Below are 19,425 nucleotides of genomic sequence, written 5' to 3' on the forward strand. Positions count from 1 at the left end.
ACATCCTTTAGGAAGTTAGGAGGTGAACCACTTGCTGTGTAAGACCCAACATATGACCTACTCTAATAACCATGCCATTTATGTGGCAACTGGCCCAGTTGAGTTTCTGGTAAATACCATTGAATGCCAAAGGGAGTCTCTCTCTTGTTGGAGATGGTAATTGTCTGACAGTTGTGTGGCATGAATGTTACTTGCCACTTATCCACCCAAGCCTGATGTTGTCCCAGTCTTGCTGCATGAGGGCATGAACTGCTTCATTATCTGAAGAATAACCAATGGATCTGAACTCTATCAATCATCAGAGAACAGCCCCACTTCTGACCTTATGATGGAGGGGAAGTCATTGATGAAGCAACTGCAGACAATTGGGCCTAGGATGATGCCCTGAGGGCCTCCTGCAGCGATGTCCTGGGGTTGAGATAAATGGCCCCCAACAACCACAACCATCTTCCTTTGTGGCAGGTATGTTTCCAGCCATTGTTTTAGTATTTTGCAACTGTCCCAAAAAATTCAAAATTGATCCAAGACCTACCTGCTGAAACCCATGTTTGCTCACAGATGGTTCGAGTGTAAATTTCAGCTTTGTATCAACTCCTAAAAGGGGACAAAAGACAATATTAATGAGAGATTAAATTTACAAACGCTCAAAACATGTAGAGCTCTTGCATGAGAACAATGAGCAGATTCGTTCCACACTAGCCTGTTAGTTAAACCATTGGGACCGTTTGCCCTGCAGTAAGAATGCATTGTTAACAACGGCATACTCCACCAGATATTGTCAAATAATGGTATCGGCTCGATATTCTCGCAATGCATCGCGCCACCTGGCAGAGTAACAAAGGACCTTCCTGTGGTTTCCTTTCTCCGGACTGAGCACCATATGGGCATTTTTGAGCAGTAACGTGAGGCGCTGACATGATACAGGGGAAATTGCCTACAGCTGGACTGCGGCTTTCCATTCGGAGTCTGGGATCCGGAAGCTGGGTGATTTTTTTTAAATATATATCGTTTCCAGAACGTGGGGCCGTTCCCCAAAACCCGTGTGCGCTGTCCACAAAAACACAGGTGCTGAATATTCTGGAGGCGAGCTTTGAACCGGCGCTGCTTTAGCATGATTAACGTTTGTGTAATAAATAGGCTGCTCGTCAGTGCGGCAGGCCCAAGGGGGGGAATTGTGTTTCTGCAGCGACATTCTCCGGAGCTCTATGGGTTCCCGGTTCCACGCACTACATGGCTGTTCCTGGGAGCTGTGTGGGCTCAATGCTGCCATCGTTTCTACTGCAATCGAGGCGTTGTCTTGGTGTTGTTGATCGTGTGTTTCTAAAGCCATCTGCCCCCCACGGCTGTGACATTCCCAACAGGAAAATCGCAGCGTCAGTGCTGCGCACACCTCACTCACCGCATGCACTCCCCGTCGTTCCTGCTGCCATTCCGCCTCGATTCTTCCTGCTCGATTCTCCACCACGTCGATGGAGGCTCCCTTTGGGCGGCTGTGTCTCCGCCAATACCTCGCCACTGAAACCTAATCGGCTTAAGACGCACATGCACCCACTCCCTGGGCTTGCAGTGTGAACACACCAGCACAGCCCCCGCCTGTCCCCATCTCGCCCGGGATGTCATGCAAATCCTTTGATCTCAATTCGGGGGTTCTGCAAATATGCCAACTGCGCCGCTGCACCCCTCTCAAATCTGCTCATTCGCCGAGCCAAATTCAAAGGGTGATTTTTAAACCTTCAAAATAGGTTTCGCTCCTGCTCGCAGATTAGGCGCCGTTTCGACATCACAACCCCTGGCATTCTCCAGCGCCGGAGAGGCTGGACAACACACTGGGCAACAGCACATCCACACACAACATGCACACACTCCTCCAGGGTCGCGGCTTTATTTTCACAGGCTTCACCTGGTTCCAGTGTGCAGAGGAGCCGCGGGGCGGTCCTGGCGATGCAGCTCCTCTTCTTCAGAACATTGCTGATGATGTTGGTCATGCCGGCCGTGTTTTGCCTTTTCAGACACTTGCCAGCGCGCTTGCCTGAAGCCAGGGTGTGTTTACCCTTTTTCATTCCGGATCCTGGTTCAAACCAACAAACCTCGAAATCTTATTCCCTACAAACGGAGCTTCGGTTTGTGTGGATTGTTCAGGTAGACGGCGAATCCATTGTCATTTCGGGATATTTTTTGTTGTTGAGCACACATATATATATATATATATATATATATATATATAATTAAATCGGCTGTGCATCTACCCGCAAATCAAAACTAGCGATCGCACAAACATTAGACGAAGCTCGTTCTTCATTAACGCCTGCAAGGTTCGCCCTTGTCCAGAGATATCTGCAGTGCAGCAGTAACACGGTCCTTTCACTGCAATCACTGTAACCGCCCACCTTTACACAGCATCAGTACACGGATATCACTGGCCACAAACCCCCCGCACCCTCCTGACTGCCGTCAGTGTCGGCGGAACGTAGTGCGGGACAAGAACACACTGCACCCGGGCAATTCAAATAGACTCCTCGCCAAAACAGAGGAGCCCAGCGCTGCAGAAACAGCTCAAATAGTTTGAGGGCTGCCCTTCTCGTGTCAATTCATATCGGCACAGTCTCTGATCTCGACATTGGAGAACGCCACCATGTAGGCTAGTTTTGGGAATGTTTGTTATAAACACACATAGAAGGTCCAGAGGGAACGTCTCCTCTCTTAAAAAGGTAAGTATCGCTCCAGAAAATAAAAAGGCAACTCCCCGAGCAGCAAATTATCACGTCATATTTACCGCCCTTCGGTAATTTGGGGTAAAGTAGACCCGCTGTGTATATAGCCCCAACTGAGTTTGTAGAATCTCTAGTCTGACCGAAGCACCTCGTCTTCCCCAAAGGGTGACCATCCCCCCTTTTATTTTAAGGAAATACTCTGATGCCAATTTGAAAAGGGATGAGCAATAAGTATCTAACTGCAAAAACTTTAAATAACAAACTCAATTGATCATTGTGAAATGATCATAGATCGCAGTTTCTGCAACGGAATTCATTTAAACACTTTCAGAAAGGGCTATAATTAAAAGGTGAATGTGAATGCATATATTGCCATCCAGGAAAGCTCAGTTCAAAACCATACCACCTTGGCTACCAGGATAAATCTGCATTACAGCAGGTATTACACGTATTATATTTAAACCTCTACATTTTTCTGACAGTTTTGAACTGAACCATTTGTACTGAAAGAAACAGTGACGTGATTGTATTATGAATCACTCCATTGGACATTTCGCAAATTCACAAATGATATTAAATTGGTGGGTGCAAGGCAAAGAAGTCTAATGAAACAGAAAAGGAACTACAGAACAACAACAATTTGTTTTTCTGTAGCACCTTTAACATAGGAAAACGTCCCTAGGAGCTTCACAGGAGTGTGGTCAGAAAAAATTGGCACCAAGTCAAAGAAGGAGATATTAGGATGGGTGACTAAAAGATTGGTTAGCAGTAGGTTTTAAAGAGGGTCTTAAAAGGAAGAGAGGGAGAGGTTTAGGGAGGAAATGCCAAAGCTTAAGAGCTAGATTGTGAATAGCTGGGGCCCAAGCACCGATCCTTGCGGAACCCCACTAGTCACAGCCTGCCGTCCTGAAAAAGACCCGTTTATCCCTACTCTTTGTTTTCTGTCTGTTAAGAAATAGCATGGATTGCGAATTGGTTATGTTCTTATGCTTATTCAAATTTTGCTGCTTGAGATGAATTCAATGTTTCTGTAAATCTCTCAAATTCTGCTTTATGATAGCAATAGAATTTAGCAGAATACCATGAAGTGTGCTTATGTATTAAAGTCTTCAAAAAATATTCAACACTCAATGGGGCTATTTCCATCTCCTCACCATCCCATTTCTACCTGAAAATGGGACTTTAGCCGTAAGGAAATCCAGTAGGATTTGGTCCAGTCCACTTAGTGCTGGCTTCAGGGGCCACCCAATTTTCCAGAGGTGGGGTGGTTTGTGGTGCAAACCTGTCTGTCTGAGACAGGTGGGACGGGGAAGGATCCTGTGCCATTTTACAGCCCACAGGCATACTGGACACTGAATTTCCAAACGCCCATGGATACTTGGCAGGAAATAGGCCTTCAGCAAACCATTCATGTAGGAAAGCCTTTAAAAGGCCTGTAAATTTTACAAGTAAATGGCTTAGTTCTTTTACAGGCCCTTCTTGTATTTTTTTGAAGTTTTTATTTAATGCTGCTACTTATGCATTCATGAGCCTTTGTGCCAGTTGTTTTTATTTTTATTATTTGCCTTGTACTTCCTTTAATGGATTGAATTGATTGCCCGATAATGATCTTCTGAGCTGATCTGTTCAAAGGTAAAGGATGGGCTGCATAGGTTTGCCAAGCAGGTCAGGCTGTCCAAGAGGTATTCTGTATTCTGCTGCTGGCAACCACATCTCCATGTCTGTAGAAGGAGCAACAACCCTACTTTGATAAATGTTGTGCTGCTGGAGGCTCCTCTTCCCAAAGGCAGCACACCAGCAGACCCTCAGTGGTATCGCGATGAGACTTGAATGGCTCAATATGCATTCTGCTGGAAGGTTCTTCAGAAGCGCCCCAATCACAGCAGGTTATGCTTTACATGGTACTGCATGAAAGAGGGCATGCCAGGGTGATCAGGAGCCAGCCTTGCCTTCTTTACTGCACCTGCCTAGATGCCACCAACCATTTCTGCATGCCCTGGACAACCTGCATGGGAATGATTGTGAGACCATCTCTTCTGAGGGTCTGTGTCAGCTGAGAGGCCAATGTTGAGCTGTACCACCTGATGTGGCTACTACGCGGCAAAGGGCTTGTACATACGCAGGGACAGTAACAGTCAGCTGTGAACTGAAACTTGGCTGCACCTTCTGGCAGGTATGCTGCAGTGCTAACCCATGAGATGGCGCTGTGGAGTGACAGAGAGCAACTTCCTCAATAAGCACCATCTTGACTTCAGCTGCCAAGTGGGGAAGCCAGGCTAGGCTGTGCCATCAGTTGTCTACAGGCTCATGTCAGCATTTTGTGGTTCCTTTCCCTTCACCTGGACCTGCTACTTCTTAATTCCCTGTCTCTTCAGCATTGGCAAAGATGGCTGATGGATTGAAAAGCTTTTTAAGCCTCTCCAGAGCTTTCTGAATGTTTGTTCCCCCTTTTAACTATTCTCATCCCTTTAAATTTGACTTAATCAATCGATCACTCCTACCAGCAGTGCAAATGAGCTTAGATTGTCAAACTATATTTGCACTTGAGATTCAGGTGAGCCTTAAAGCAGTGCAAAGCAAATTAGAACAGATTTACACTACATGGTGAAAATCGGCTCCAATGTATCTATGATTGGGAACTTCAATCAATATATGTCTAGCCCATGATTTTTTTTTCTAAAAGACATGTACTGGTTTATTTAAACTTAGATTCCTAAAGGATAATTACTTACCTTTTTTTTTTTAAGAAACAAGAACCGAAAATCCTTTCTTTTTCTGGGTGGCTTCTTCATCTGGCAGAACATTCTACCCAGCAAACCAAAAAAATCCACTGCAAAAAAATAACTGTTTTCCAAACTAGCTGCTTCCCTAATATGGCTAAAAGCCAGATTAACCAGTTGCTGTGGTAACCAGGCTATTAAACCCATTGATTTTAATCAAGAGCCTCTTAAATCACAAAGGTGGCAAATGAAAAAAATATTTGGGTCTAACCCCAACATAAACACAATTCAAAAGGCAGGTAATCTACTCCCATTCTACTTCTCAGACTTCAATAGCTGTTAGAAAATAGATTCTCCCAGTTTCTCCCTCCTCCTCTGTAAATAAGCACAGTGTCTGTTCAATCCCTTTCTTCCTCCTTCCCCTTCACTGCCCAAAATGATGTGCCCAAGCTTAATAACTCACTGTGCACAGAAACCAACCTCTTATTTCAACACAAATACATAAAGCTACCGTACTGTGCACCTTGTTCCAATGTTTGCTTTTAAAAATTGGCATGGCTATCTCTGAACAAGCACTAAATCTTGAACCGGTTCATATAACAAAAACATGGGGGTCTCTTAACCAGTACTCTTATAAAAACAAATTATTTAAAAATGATTAACATTTTAAATTTTTTGTCCATTTGTGGTTAAAGTTTTTTTAATTATTTCAAATGTAAACAGAACATATAAATGGTATTAAGGGAATTGACATGAAGTGGTTACTGAGCCAGATTTGATAAAAAGTTGAATTAATATACATAGCTGTAATAATAAACTCACTAAATTACCCAATTTTAATGAGTGTTGTGATAATAATATTAATTCATCTCCGTCAATCATTTGTGCTCAGTAACTGCATACAGCCAGGTTGCCCAAGTATGTGATTAAACAAAAATGTTTGAAAAATGCTGCTAGCGATATTGATTTGGTTGAGCATCTGCTTAGTTTGTCTGATCACTTCCTTCTTCCTCTCCCTACACACAGTTCTTCAATTTGGAACATTATGTCATGAATACCAGCTTCCAAATGAATGGAACAGTATAGTTTTGGTGTACCCTTTTATCTCCATGCAATTTATGGCAATTCCAACTACTGATCAACTATAATAGCTAGTGTACATAATGTATCATTCCTTACAAATAGAGATAAATTGGTTTGATCTAATAGCCATTACAGACATGTGGTTGCAAGGTGGCGAAGGTTGAGAACTAAATGTTCCAGGGTACTTGACGTTTCGAAAAGACAGGCAGAATGGGAAAGGAGGGGGAGTAGCCCTGATAATAAAGGATGACATAAGGACAGTAGAGAGAAAGGATTTTGGCTCAGAAGATCAGGAAGTAGAATCAGTATGGGTGGAGATAAGGAATAACAAGGGGCAGAAAATATTGGTAGGAGTAGTATATAGACCCCCTAACAGTAGCTATACCGTTGGACAGAATATTAATCAAGAAATAGTAGGAGCTTTCGACAAAGGTAATGAAATAATCATGGGGGACTTTAATCTTCATATAGACTGGACAAATCAAATTGGCAAAGGTAGTCTGGAGGACGAGTTCATAGAATGCATTTGGGACAGTTTCCTAGAACAATACGTCATGGAACCAACCAGGGAACAGACTATTTTAGATCTTGTATTGTGTAATGAGACAGGGTTAATTAGCAATCTCATAGTAAAGGATCCTCTGGGGCAGAGTGATCATAATATGATAGAATTTCACATTAATTTTGAGAGTGACTTGCCTAAGTCCAAAACTAGAGTCTTAAACTTAAATAAAGCCAATTACATAGGTATGAGGGGCAAGTTGGCAAAGGTAGATTGGAAAAATAGATTAAAAGGTATGGCGGTAGTTAAGCAGTGGCTAGCATTTAAAGAAATATTTCATAATTCTCAACAAAAATACATTCCATTGAGAAACAAAAACTCCATGGGAAAAGTGATCCAACCATGGCTAACTAAAGAAGTTAAGGATAGCATTAGATTGAAAGAAGAAGCTTATAATGTTGCAAAGAATAATAGTAAGCCTGAGGATTGGGAGAGTTTCAGAAACCAGCAAAGAATGACCAAAAAATTGATAAAAAGGGAAAAAATAGAATGAGAGAAAACTAGCAAGAAATATAAAAGCAGATTGTAAGAACTTCTACAAGTACGTAAAAAAGAGAGTAGCAAAAGTAAATGTTGGTCCCTTAGAGGCTGAGACAGGAAAAATTATTATGGGGAATAAGGAAATGGCAGAAACGTTAAACAAATATTTTATATCTGTCTTCACAGTAGAAGACACAAAAAGCATACCAAAAATGGTGGGGAACCAAGGGTCTAGTGATGGTGAGGAACATAAAGTAATTAATATAAGGCGAGAAAAAGTACTAGAGAAACTAATGGGACTAAAAGCCGACAAATCCCCTGGACCTGACGGCCTACATCCTAGAGTTCTAAAAGAGGTGACTGAAGAGATAGTGGATGCATTGGTTTTGATCTTCCAAAATTCCCTAGATTCTAGAATGGTCCCAGCAGATTGGAAGGTTGCAAATGTAACACCGCTATTCAAGAAAGGAGGGAGAGAAAAAACAGGGAACTGCAGGCCAGTTAGCTTGACATCAGTTGTCGGGAAAATGCTGGAATCCATTGTTAAGGAAGTGGTATCAGGGCACTTAGAAAATCATAACATGATTAGGCAGAGTCAACATGGTTTCATGAAAGGGAACTCGTGTTTGACAAATTTATTAGAGTTTTTTGAAGATGTAACTAGCAGGGTAGATAAAGGGGAACCAGTGGATGTAGTATATTTGGATTTCCAAAAGGCATTCGACAAAGTGCCACATAAAAGATTATTACACAAGATTAGGGCTCATGGGGTTGGGGGTAATATAGTAGCATGGATAGAGGATTGGTTAACGGACAGAAAACAGAGAGTAGGGATAAACGGATCTTTTTCAGGTTGGTAGGCTGTAATTTTGTGCAGTTTTGGTCGGCTTATCTGAGGAAGGATGTTCTTGCCATGGAAGGAGTGCAGCGAAGATTCACCAGGCTGATACCTGGGATGACAGGAATGACATATGAGGAGAGATTGGGTCGATTGGGCTTGTACTCGCTGGAGTTTAGAAGAATGAGAGGGGATCTCATTGAAACTTATAAAATTCTAACAGGACTAGACAGACTAGATGCAGGAAGGATGTTCCCAATGGTCAGGGGGTCCAGAACCAGGGGTCACAGTCTAAGGATAAGGGGTAAGCCATTTAGGACAGAGATGAGGAAGAATTTCTTCACCCAGAGAGTGGTGAACCTGTGGAATTCTCTACCACAGAAGGCAGTAGAGGCCAATTTATTAAATATATTCAAGAAGGAGTTGGAGATATTTCTTAAGGCTAAAGGGATCAAGGGATATATGGAGAAAGCAGGGGCAGGGTACTGAATTTGGATGATCAGCCATGATCGCATTGAATGGCGGAGCAGGCTCGAGGGGCCGAATGGCCTACTCCTGCTCCTATGTTTCTATGTAACTAGTGGGGTGCTGCAAGGATCAGTGTTGGGGCCTCAGCTATTTACAGTCTATATTAGTGACCTAGATGAAGGGACTGAGTGAAATGTATCCAAGTTTGCTGATGATACAAAGCTAGGTGGGACAGTAAGCTGTGAGGAGAACACAGAGTCTGCAAAGGGATATAGATAGACTATGTGAGTGGGCAGTAAGGTGGCAGATGGAGTATAATGTAGGGAAATGTGAGGTTATTCACTTTGGTAGGAAGAATAGAAAACAGAGTATTTTTTAAATGGTGAGAAACTTTCAAATGTTGGTGTTCAGAGAGATTTGGGTGTCCTCGTGCAAGAAGCACAGAAAGCTAGCATGCAGGTACAGCAAGCAATAAGGAAGGCCAATGGCTTGTTGCAAGGGGGTTGGAGTACAAGAGTAAGGAAGTCTTGCTACAATTGTACAGGGCCTTGGTGAGACCACAGCTGGAGTACTGTGCACAGTTTTGGTCTCCTTATCTAAGGAAGGATATACTTGCCTTGGAGGTGGTGCAACGAAGGTTCACTAGATTGATTCCTGGGATGAGAGGGCTGACCTATGATGAGAGATTGTGTAGAATGGGCCTATACTCTGGAGTTTAGAAGAATGAGGTGTGATCTCATTGAAAGATTCTGAAGGGGATTGACAGGGTAAATGCTGAGAGGTTGTTTCCCCTTAGCTGGAGTGCCTAGAACTAGGGGGCATAGTCTCAGGATAAGGGGTAGGCCATTTAAGACCGAGATGAGGAGGAATTTCTTCACTCAGCGGGTTGTGAATCTTTGGAATTATCTGCCCCAAAGGGCTGTGAATGCTGAGTCTTTGAGTATATTCATGGCTGAAATAGATAGATTTTTGGACTCCAGGGGAATCCAGGGATTTGGAGATTGGGCGGGAAAGTGGAGTGGAGGTCAATGATCTTATTGAATGGTGAAGCAGGCTTGAGGGGCCGTATGGCCCACTCCTGCTCTTATTTCTTATGTTCTTATGTTCTTACCAGTACTGTGGCAACAGGCGAGAATTTGAAAGCCACAAGCAAAGTAGAATGTTACTGTCCAGACCAACATTATTCACTATATGAAAAATTATTTAGTCCAATGCTAGGATACTCATAATGATCTCACTTTTAAAACCTGAAATAGCCAGTAACCATCTCATAATCATTTAAATTTGTGGCTTGGATAATTGAAATTCCTCCTGATGTATGTTGTTTTAATAACATTGACTGGAAGATCAACCTAAGCTTGTTTGGAGGCCACATTGAACCACATTCTAAATGCTTAATATCTTTGCATGTTAATTCTAGCCAGTGTTTTACAACTTGAAATCTTAATACCATAATTCACCATGATGCAGTAAGATGAAACCCTTTTTACATTTAAGCAAACTTTGAACATGCCATTTGAAATCTGACCTGTTACATTTCAAAATTGGTAAAAATCTCAGTATTTCTATAATATAAGAAGTGCAAAGCATGTTGCATGTCCCAATAACTGGAATGAAAAACAATGATGTACTTAAATCGATTGACATGTGCCTTTCTTGGAAAAGCTACACTTAAAATCAGTGGGTGTACATTTTTGTTGGAAAGTCTTTTCTTTTAGAATCACAAATTACATGTTAAACATCCCTGAAAATACAAAAACTGGTCTAGAGATATAATGAATGTTAATTGCTGTTAGCTCAACTGGGCAGACTGGATATTGTCTGTTCTCATCATAAATCATTAAAGAATCACAATCTCTCTCAATTAAAAGCTGACCAGGTTAAAGCACAAAATAAAAGTTAACTGTTACCAATAACAAATCTAGGATTACATTGCACATTTTCAATCACTAATCTGAATATATCTGCTACTTTCATTAAAAGTTCTCAGAGATTGTATCCTAAGCCTCTGAAGCAATGTCTTTCGCACCATCTGTCATTAAATACAAACAACATACACAACTCCCTTAGTCGACAAGGCTTGAAAGTTACAGCACATAAAATACAGAAATAATAAAAATGCAATTTTATTTTCACTATGTAAAACTTGCTCTCGGATACAGTGTATTGCCTAAAAATATTAAAGAAACAAATATAATGTATGAAGCATTACAGAACTATACTGTAAAGGTTTGAGAAGTTGAAAAATATCATCCTCATGATACAAAATGGTGACCATTACGATGATACTTTAAGGCATTTTAGATAGAATTATACTCCATTTACTTTTCTGCTTTTGATGTCAAATGTAGTTCCACCATCAGCATCAAAGTAAAACAAGTGGACACTATTTAAAGCTTTTTACACTTCAGGACATCTCAAAGTGCTTTATGACCAATCAAATACTTTTGAAGTGTAGTCACTGTTGTAATGTAGAGCAATGCAGCAGCCAATTTGCGCACAGCAAGGTCTCATAAACAGCAATGAGATACATGGCCAGATAACCTGCTCCTTAGTGATGTTGATTGAGGGATAAATGTTAGCTAGGACTCTGGGAGAACTCAGAGTTTGCATCTTTTATGAATTTCCCCTCTTCTCTGACTGCCCTCTTGCTGTTAAAGTATTGAAAGAACTTTTTAATGTTGCGGTTACGCATTTTTCTAGTTTTTTGTTTGCCCCTCTGGTCACCCTTTTAATGCGTCTCTGCACATTTCCACATTCATCCTAGTGAGCCCCTTCCCCTTCCCCTTTCTCTCAGCAGGGTTTATGCAGGTGTTTTCCCTTGTTATTTCACTTGTAATTTGTTAATCCATTTAGGGTTATGTGTTTACTTTGAGCTTCTTCATTTTAGGGATGTATTTATCCTGCAGGCTCAGCATTATACTTTTAATGGCGTTTAATTTGTCCTCTACTGAAATGCTGTTGAACATCCTCCTCCAATCAATTTGCTTTACTTGTTTCCTTATTTCTTTGAATTTAGCAAATTTAATATACCTGGCTCCTGATCTTAGGTATATCACAATCCTAGATCATGTTTAACTTGTGCTCTAGGGGTGCTATGTTTTCCATTTCCACGACATTATCTGGGTTATTAAGAAACTCCAAATCAAAATGAGCCTTTCATGGTTTCCTTGACACACTGGGTCAGGTAGAAGTCATGCATTACCTTTTCCAACTCTGACTATAAAGGACTTGGCTTTCCCAGTTTATATTTTGGTTGATTGAAGTCTCCCATAAAAATAATGTTCCTGTTCTCATATACCCGTCCTATCTCTTATGCTGGCCTTGTGGTCTGTAGCACACCCCTAGTGTTAGCTTGGACCTTTTCACATTACAGATGTCTAATTTTGTAGCTTTCTCCCTTTCACAGAACACCTTCATTTATCTCCCAACTGTCTTCTTCCTTTTCTGTTCACTTTGAGGTTTTTTCTGAACACTCTCTGCCCCCACCCACCCAGCAACACCACCCCCCACCCATCCAGCAACCCCCACTCCCCCCGCCTCCACCCCCCCTGCCTATCAGTTTAAATGATTCTTGATTGCTCCCTCAATGTTCCTCACAAGTCTCTTTGCTCCTACTTAATTTAGGTGCAGATGTAACATTCCTTTTTAATTTTGAAACGGTGCCCAATTATTTATAAAAGTAGTATTTTTTTTTTTTACAGCATGTTGCCAGTCACATTTACATTCCCAATTTTTCTGCTGAATTTTTCTCCTTTCCAAAACACTGGAAGTATATCAGGGAACATTACTTTGCATTCCCGATCTTTTTTGAGGCAATCCTCATATGTGATGCTTAAGGCTCATATGTATTTCTGCACATGTTGCTACCCTTATGTGAACTACCATTACTGGGTCCCGTCCTGTCACCTTCTAACCTTTCCTCATCTAGTACTACTCTATAATCCCTGATGACTGTAATCTTCCTATGACTTCCAACCTGTGTCTTAGAGATGGAGGTCAAAGATCTCATAGCATTCCAGTTCCAGGACAAGGAGTTCTTCCAGTGTCCTCAGCAACATTTCCCCCATAACCAATGCCACCAGATTAATTATCCACCCAGCTCATTACTCTTTGTGGGAGAAGGCTAGTAGAGAATGCATTCCATGTTTACGTACATGACAGTCACTGCACTCCAAAAGTCATTGGGGGTAATTTTGACTTTGGGCAATAGTTTACCTTGCACATTATCAGCTCGACCACCCGTTAAACACCTCTCTTGAGTTTTGTATCCATTGATGTCAAAGGAAATAAAAATCAGGAGATGTAAAGCGGGCTGTCAATTCGCTATCACCTATTTTACACTATCGCACAAGGTCAAAATGACCCCCTCTATGAAGTGCTTTGAGATATTTCAATATCATCAGAATCTATATAAATGCAATTATCTCTTTTCCCATAAAACATTTGGGTTAATGCTTCCATCGGAATATTTTTCCTGCTCCACTTTATTTAATTATATACTCTTTATTATGTAATAATAATTTGCTGTTTTAGCAACATAATTCATTACATTACGTTTCTGAATAGTAACTGTCATCTGTGACTGACCTGGCTGGGAATAACTGAAGAATTGTGAAATTTTATCTCTCTCCTTTCTCCACACCTGAATATTTAGACATTTGATTTACAATACATTATTATTAACGACTCTTGTAAATGGCAAAGGTTTCAGGGCCAATCTTTGGGTTTACTCCACTTGAATTGAGAAATACTAAGGGGAAAAAAACATTAGTGGGAGTGGTATATAGACCTCCAAACAGTAAGGCGGAGGTTGGGGATGGCATTAAAAGGGAAATTAAAGAAGCGTGCAATATTGATGCACCATCAATTACTCAAAAGACTGAGGTTGAGCGAGTAACAACCAGGCTTTTATTAACTAAAGAATGAAGGTCTTGTCTCGAGTGGTCGACCCGTCCAGAATACTAAGGGACTGGGAGGTAGTCACTTATATACCTGGAATAGTGGGAGGAGTCAGCCGAGGCATGTCCAGACCTGTACCTAGTGGAATACACATACCTCTACAGACAGGTATAACAGTGGTTTACCACATTCACCCCTTGTTTAAAAATGAGTCCGGCGGGGTGAAGTGTATTTAAAAGTTCGTGTATTGGAGTCTCTCCGGAGGTCTTGTCTGCCGCTGTGATCGACGTGGCGACGGCAGGGGTGGTGGAGCTTCCGGCGTCGCGTCCCGTGTAGGCTGGGGCCCTGGAGTGTAGTCCTCGTGGGTGACGGTCCAAGGCGAGCCGGCTGCTGGGGTTGGATATCGGGTCGTGGGGGGGGGGGGGGGGGGGTGGTAATGGGTAGTGGGTTACAGCGCTCCCCGAGGGTGCGAGGTCTCGTATGGAGACTGTGTCCTCCTGCCCTACAGCGGTCCCCGAGAGTGCGAGGTCTCGTATGGAGACTGTGTCCTCCCGCCCGTCCGGGTACGCAATGTAAGCGTACTGGGGGTTGGCGTGGAGGAGGTCGACCCTCTCGACCAGGGGGTCCATTTTATTGGCCCTCACGTGTCTTCTCAGTAGTACCGGCCCTGGGGACGTCAGCCATGGCGGTAACGATGTCCCCGATGTGGACTTCCTTGGGAAGACAAACATTTTCTCGTGAGGGGTGGCATTGGTGGCAGTGCAAAGCAGTGACCCAATCGAGTGGAGCACATCGGGGAGCACCTCCTGCCAGCGGGAGGTCGGAAGGCCCCTAGACTTTAAGGCTAGTAGGGCGGCCTTCCAAACTGTCGCATTCTCTTTCCACCTGTCCGTTCCCCCGGGGGTTGTAACTGATGGTCCTGCTTGTGGCTATACCCCTAGCGAGCAGGTACTGGCGGAGTTCGTCACTCATAAACGATGAGCCCCGGTCGCTATGGATATAGCTGGGGAAACCGAACAGGGTGAAGAGGCTGTTCAGAGATTTAATGACCGTGGCACTGGTCATGTCCGAGCAGGGGATAGCGAACGGGAAACGGGAGTACTCGTCAATGATGTTGAGGAAGTACACACTGCGGTCGGAGGAGGGGAGAGGCCCTTTAAAATCGACGCTCAGGCGCTCGAAAGGGCGAGTGGCTTTTATCAGGTGGGCTCTGTCTGGTCTATAAAAGTGCGGTTTGCACTCAGCGCAGACTTGGCAGTTCTTGGTCATGGTCCTGACCTCCTCGATGGAGTAAGGCAGGTTGCGGGCCTTGATGAAGTGGAAGAACCTGGTGACCCCCGGGTGGCAGAGGTCATTGTGGAGGGCCCTCAGCCTATCGATCTGCGCGCTGGCGCAGGTGCCACGCGATAGGGCATCTGGGGGTTCATTGAGCTTCCCAGGCCGGTACAAGATCTCGTAGTTGTAGGTGGAAAGTTCGATTCTCCACCTCAAGATCTTGTCATTTTTGATTTTGCCCCTCTGCTTGTTGTTGAACATAAAAGCAACTGAACGCTGGTCAGTGAGCAGGGTAAATCGTTTTCCGGCCAGGTAGTGCCTCCAATGACGCACAGCCTCCACAATAGCCTGGGCCTCCTTCTCGACCGCGGAGTGTCTGGTCTCCGGGCCCTGGAAGGTTCGTGAGAAGAATGCCACAGGTCTCCCCGCCTGATTAAGGGTGGCGGCCAGAGCAAAGTCGGACGCATCGCTTTCCACCTGGAAGGGGATGGATTCGTCCACTGCGTGCATGGTGGCTTTGGCAATGTCCTCCTTGATGCGGTGGAAGGCCGAGCGGGCCTCTGCCATCAGGGGAAAAGAGGTGGATTTGATCAGCGGACGGGCTTTGTCTGCATAGTAGGGGACCCACTGAGCGTAGTAGGAAAAAAACCCTAGGCACCTCTTCAGGGCTTTTAGGCAGTGGGGGTTCCATAAGGGGACGCATCCGGTCCGGGTCAGGACCGATGACCCCATGTTCCACAACACAGCCAAGGATGGCGAGGCGGTCTGTGCGGAATATGCACTTCTCCTTGTTATATGTCAGGTTCAGGAGTTGGGCGGTGCGGAGGAATTTCTCGAGGTTTGCGTCATGGTCCTGCAAGTCCTGGCCGCAGATGGTCACATTGTCTAGGTAAGGGAAAGTGGCCTGCAGCGCGTTTTGATCGACCATCCGGTCCATCTCCCTTTGGAAGACGGAGACCCCGTTGGTAACGCCGAAGGGAACCCTAAGGAAGTGATAGAGGCGGCCGTTTGCCTCAAAAGCAGTATACTGGCGGTCTTCAGGGCGGATGGGGAGCTGGTGGTACGCTGATTTCAGGTCAATGGTCGAAAAGACGCGGTACTGCGCGATCTGGTTGACCATGTCAGCTATGCGGGGGAGTGGGTAGGCGTCCAGCAGGGTGTAGCGGTTCATTGTTTGGCTGTAGTCGATGACCAGGCGTTGTTTCTCGCCGGTCTTAACGACCACAACCTGGGCTCGCCAGGGGCTGGAGCTGCCCTCAATAATCCCCTCCTTCAGGAGTCGCTCCACTTCGGTTTTGATGAAAACCCTGTCCCCGGCACTGTATCGCCTGCTCTTTGTGGCGATGGGCTTACAGTCGGGGGTGAGGTTAGCAAACAGTGGGGGGGGGGGTGGGACTCTGAGTGTGGAGAGGTTGCATCTGGTGCACGGCGGGCAATTTGGAGGCTGCTGGCTGCGGACTGTGAGTGGGGGGAGGGGGCCACCGTACGCCATCGTAACGCTTTTGAGGTGGCACTGGAAATCCAACCCCAGTAGGACGGCAGCGCAGAGGTCGGGCAGGACCAGGAGTTTAAAATTATTGAATACAGTCCCGTCTACTACTAGTGTCACCACGCAGTAGCCGCCAATGTCCGCTGACTGGGACTCGGAGGCCATAGAAATCCGCTGGTGCGCAGGCAGGACTGGGGGAGAGCAACGCCGCACCGTGTCGGGGTGGATGAAGCTCTCTGTGCTCCCGGAGTCAAAAAGGCAGTTTATTGCATAGCCGTTTACCTTAACGTCCATTTTGGACCGAGCTAGTTGGTGTGGTCTCGTTTGGTCCAGCGTAACAGAGGCCAGCGTAGGGGTCGGTGTGTCGCTGCGGGTATCAGATGGGGTGGGGTTGGCGGTCTGCTGCGTCCCGGCTGGTGTCCAAGATGGCGGCGTCCATGATTCCCATGTGGCTGGAGTCGTCCAAGATGGCTGCTGCTGCGGTGGTTCGCACATGGCTGGGGAGGCCCAAGATGGCGGCCCGCACGGCCCACACGCGGCGCTGTTGGGGGCCCAAGATGGCGGCTCGCCCGGCCCACACGCGGCGCTGCTGGCGTTCGGGGTGGCTTTGGCCTTGCAGACGCTGGCGTAGTGTCCCTTTTTCCCGCAGCCCGAGCAGGTCGCATTCTTCGCTGGGCAGCGCGCTCTGGGGTGTTTGGCCTGGCCACAGAAGTAGCATTTCTGGCCTTGGGATACTGCTGTCTGGCTTTGGGACACTGCTGCGGTAGTTGGGCCGTTGTTGGGCTGTGGCTGGGGTGGCACGGTGCTATGGGGCTGTCCTACCGTGTCCCAGGTTGTCGTTCCCCGCGGCGTCCACGGTGTAGAGGAGTAGGCATCCATGCCCCGGTAGGCTGCGTCCAGCGTTAGTGCGATTTCGGAGGCTTGGTTGAGGTTGAGGTCGCTCTGCTCCAGCAGACGCTATCGGGTGTAGTTGGACTTGTGGCCCGCTACGAAGGCATCCCGGATCAGTTCCTCCGTGTACTTAGCGGGCGTTACCGCCTTACACCCACAGGCCCAGCCAAGCACGGACAGTGCTTGGAGGTATTCCTCAGTCGATTCCCCAGGTTGTTGCTTGCGACTCCCCAGGAGGTGCCTGGCGTACACTTCGTTCATGGGGCGCGCGTACTGGGTCTTGAGCTGGAGGGCGTCTGTGTACGAGGTCGCGTCCTGGATGACTGAGTACACTCGGTGGTTCACCTTGGAGATCAGGACAGACAGTTTGTCCGCATCCGTTGTGACCGCAGTGGAGGCAGTCAGGAATGTCTCGAAGCACATGAGCCAGTGAGCAAACTTGGTGGAAGCGTCCGCTTCCCGACTGTCCAGGTCCAGGCATGCTGGTGTGAGGATCTTCTCCATTATAAAAATTTAGTTAATAAAATTGATGCGCCATCAATTACTCAAAAGACTGAGGTTGAGCGAGTAACAACCAGGCTTTTATTAACTAAAGAATGAAGGTCTTGTCTCGAGTGGTCGACCCGTCCAGAATACTAAGGGACTGGGAGGTAGTCACTTATATACCTGGAATAGTGGGAGGAGTCAGCCGAGGCATGTCCAGACCTGTACCTAGTGGAATACACATACCTCTACAGACAGGTATAACAGTGGTTTACCACAAGGCACAGCAGTCATCATGGGTGACTTTAATCTACATATAGATTGGGCCAACCAAATTAGTAACAATACTGTGGAGGAGGAATTCCTGGAGTGTTTACGGGATGGTTTCCTGGACCAATATGTCGAGGAACCAACCAGAGATCAGGCCATCTTAGACTGGGTATTATGTAACGAGAAAGGATTAATTAGCAATCTTGTTGTACGAGGCCCCTTGGGTCGGAGCGATCATAATATGATCGAATTCTTCATTAAGATGGAGAATGAAGTAGTTGACTCAGAGACAAGGGTCCTCAATTTAAATAAAGGAAACTACGATGGTCTGAGGAGTGAGTTGGGTAGGATTGATTGGGGAATGGCACTCAAAGGGTTGACGGTGGATAGGCAATGGCAAACATTCAAAGACCGAATGGATGAGCTACAGAATTTGTTCATCCCAGTTTGGCATAAAAATAAAACAAAAAAGGTGACTCAACCGTGGCTAACAAGGGAAATTAGGGATAGCATAAGATCCAAGGAGAGGACATATAAATTGGCTAGAAAAAGCAATACTGAGGATTGGGAGCAGTTTAGGAGTCAACAAAGGAGGACAAAGGGATTAATTAAGAAAGGGAAAATAGAATATGAGAGTAAGCTAGCAGGGAACATAAAAACTGACTGTAAAAGCTTTTATAGATATGTGAAGAGAAAAAGATTGGTGAAGTCCAAGCGTAGGTCCCTTACAGTCAGAATCAGGGGAATTTATAAATGGGAAACAAGGAAATGGCAGACCAACTAAATACATATTTTGGTTCTGTCTTCACAAAGGAGGACACAAATAACCTCCCAGAGATGTCGGGGAACATAGGGTCTGATGAAAGGGAGGAACTGAAAGAAATCAGTATTTGTAGGGAAATGGTGTTAGGAAAATTGATGGGACTGAAGGCTGATAAATCCCCAGGGCCTGATGGTCTACATCCCAGGGTACTTAAGGAAGTGGCCCTAGAGATAGTAGATGCATTGCTGGTCATCTTCCAGAACTCGATAGACTCTGGAACGGTACCCATGGATTGGAGGGTAGCTAATGTTACCCCACTATTCAAAAAAGGTGGTAGAGAAAAAGCGGGGAATTATAGACCGGTAAGCCTGACATCGGTAGTGGGGAAAATGCTGGAGTCTATTATAAAAGATGTAATAGCAGAGCACTTGGAAAGCAGTGACAAGATCGGACAATGTCAACATGGATTTACAAAAGGTAAATCATGCTT

At 45.1% G+C, this 19,425-nt stretch overlaps 1 protein-coding gene across 2 annotated transcripts in view; it reads right to left on the reverse strand.

The window, feature by feature from the left end:
• tbc1d30 (TBC1 domain family, member 30) overlaps window positions 1–19,425 on the reverse strand; it is a 108,264-nt gene that overhangs the window by 76,115 nt on the left and 12,724 nt on the right. For both annotated transcript variants that reach the window (XM_086009270.1, XM_086009269.1), the window contains exon 3: window positions 533–594. In XM_086009270.1, the coding sequence (XP_085865396.1) occupies window positions 533–594 (62 nt within the window). The remainder of the gene's footprint in view (window positions 1–532; window positions 595–19,425) is intronic.

The sequence above is a fragment of the Somniosus microcephalus genome, chromosome 16 (assembly GCF_052327205.1).
Source record: "Somniosus microcephalus isolate GS21.2 chromosome 16, FLI_Smic_1.0, whole genome shotgun sequence".
Classification (NCBI taxonomy): Eukaryota; Metazoa; Chordata; class Chondrichthyes; order Squaliformes; family Somniosidae; genus Somniosus; species Somniosus microcephalus.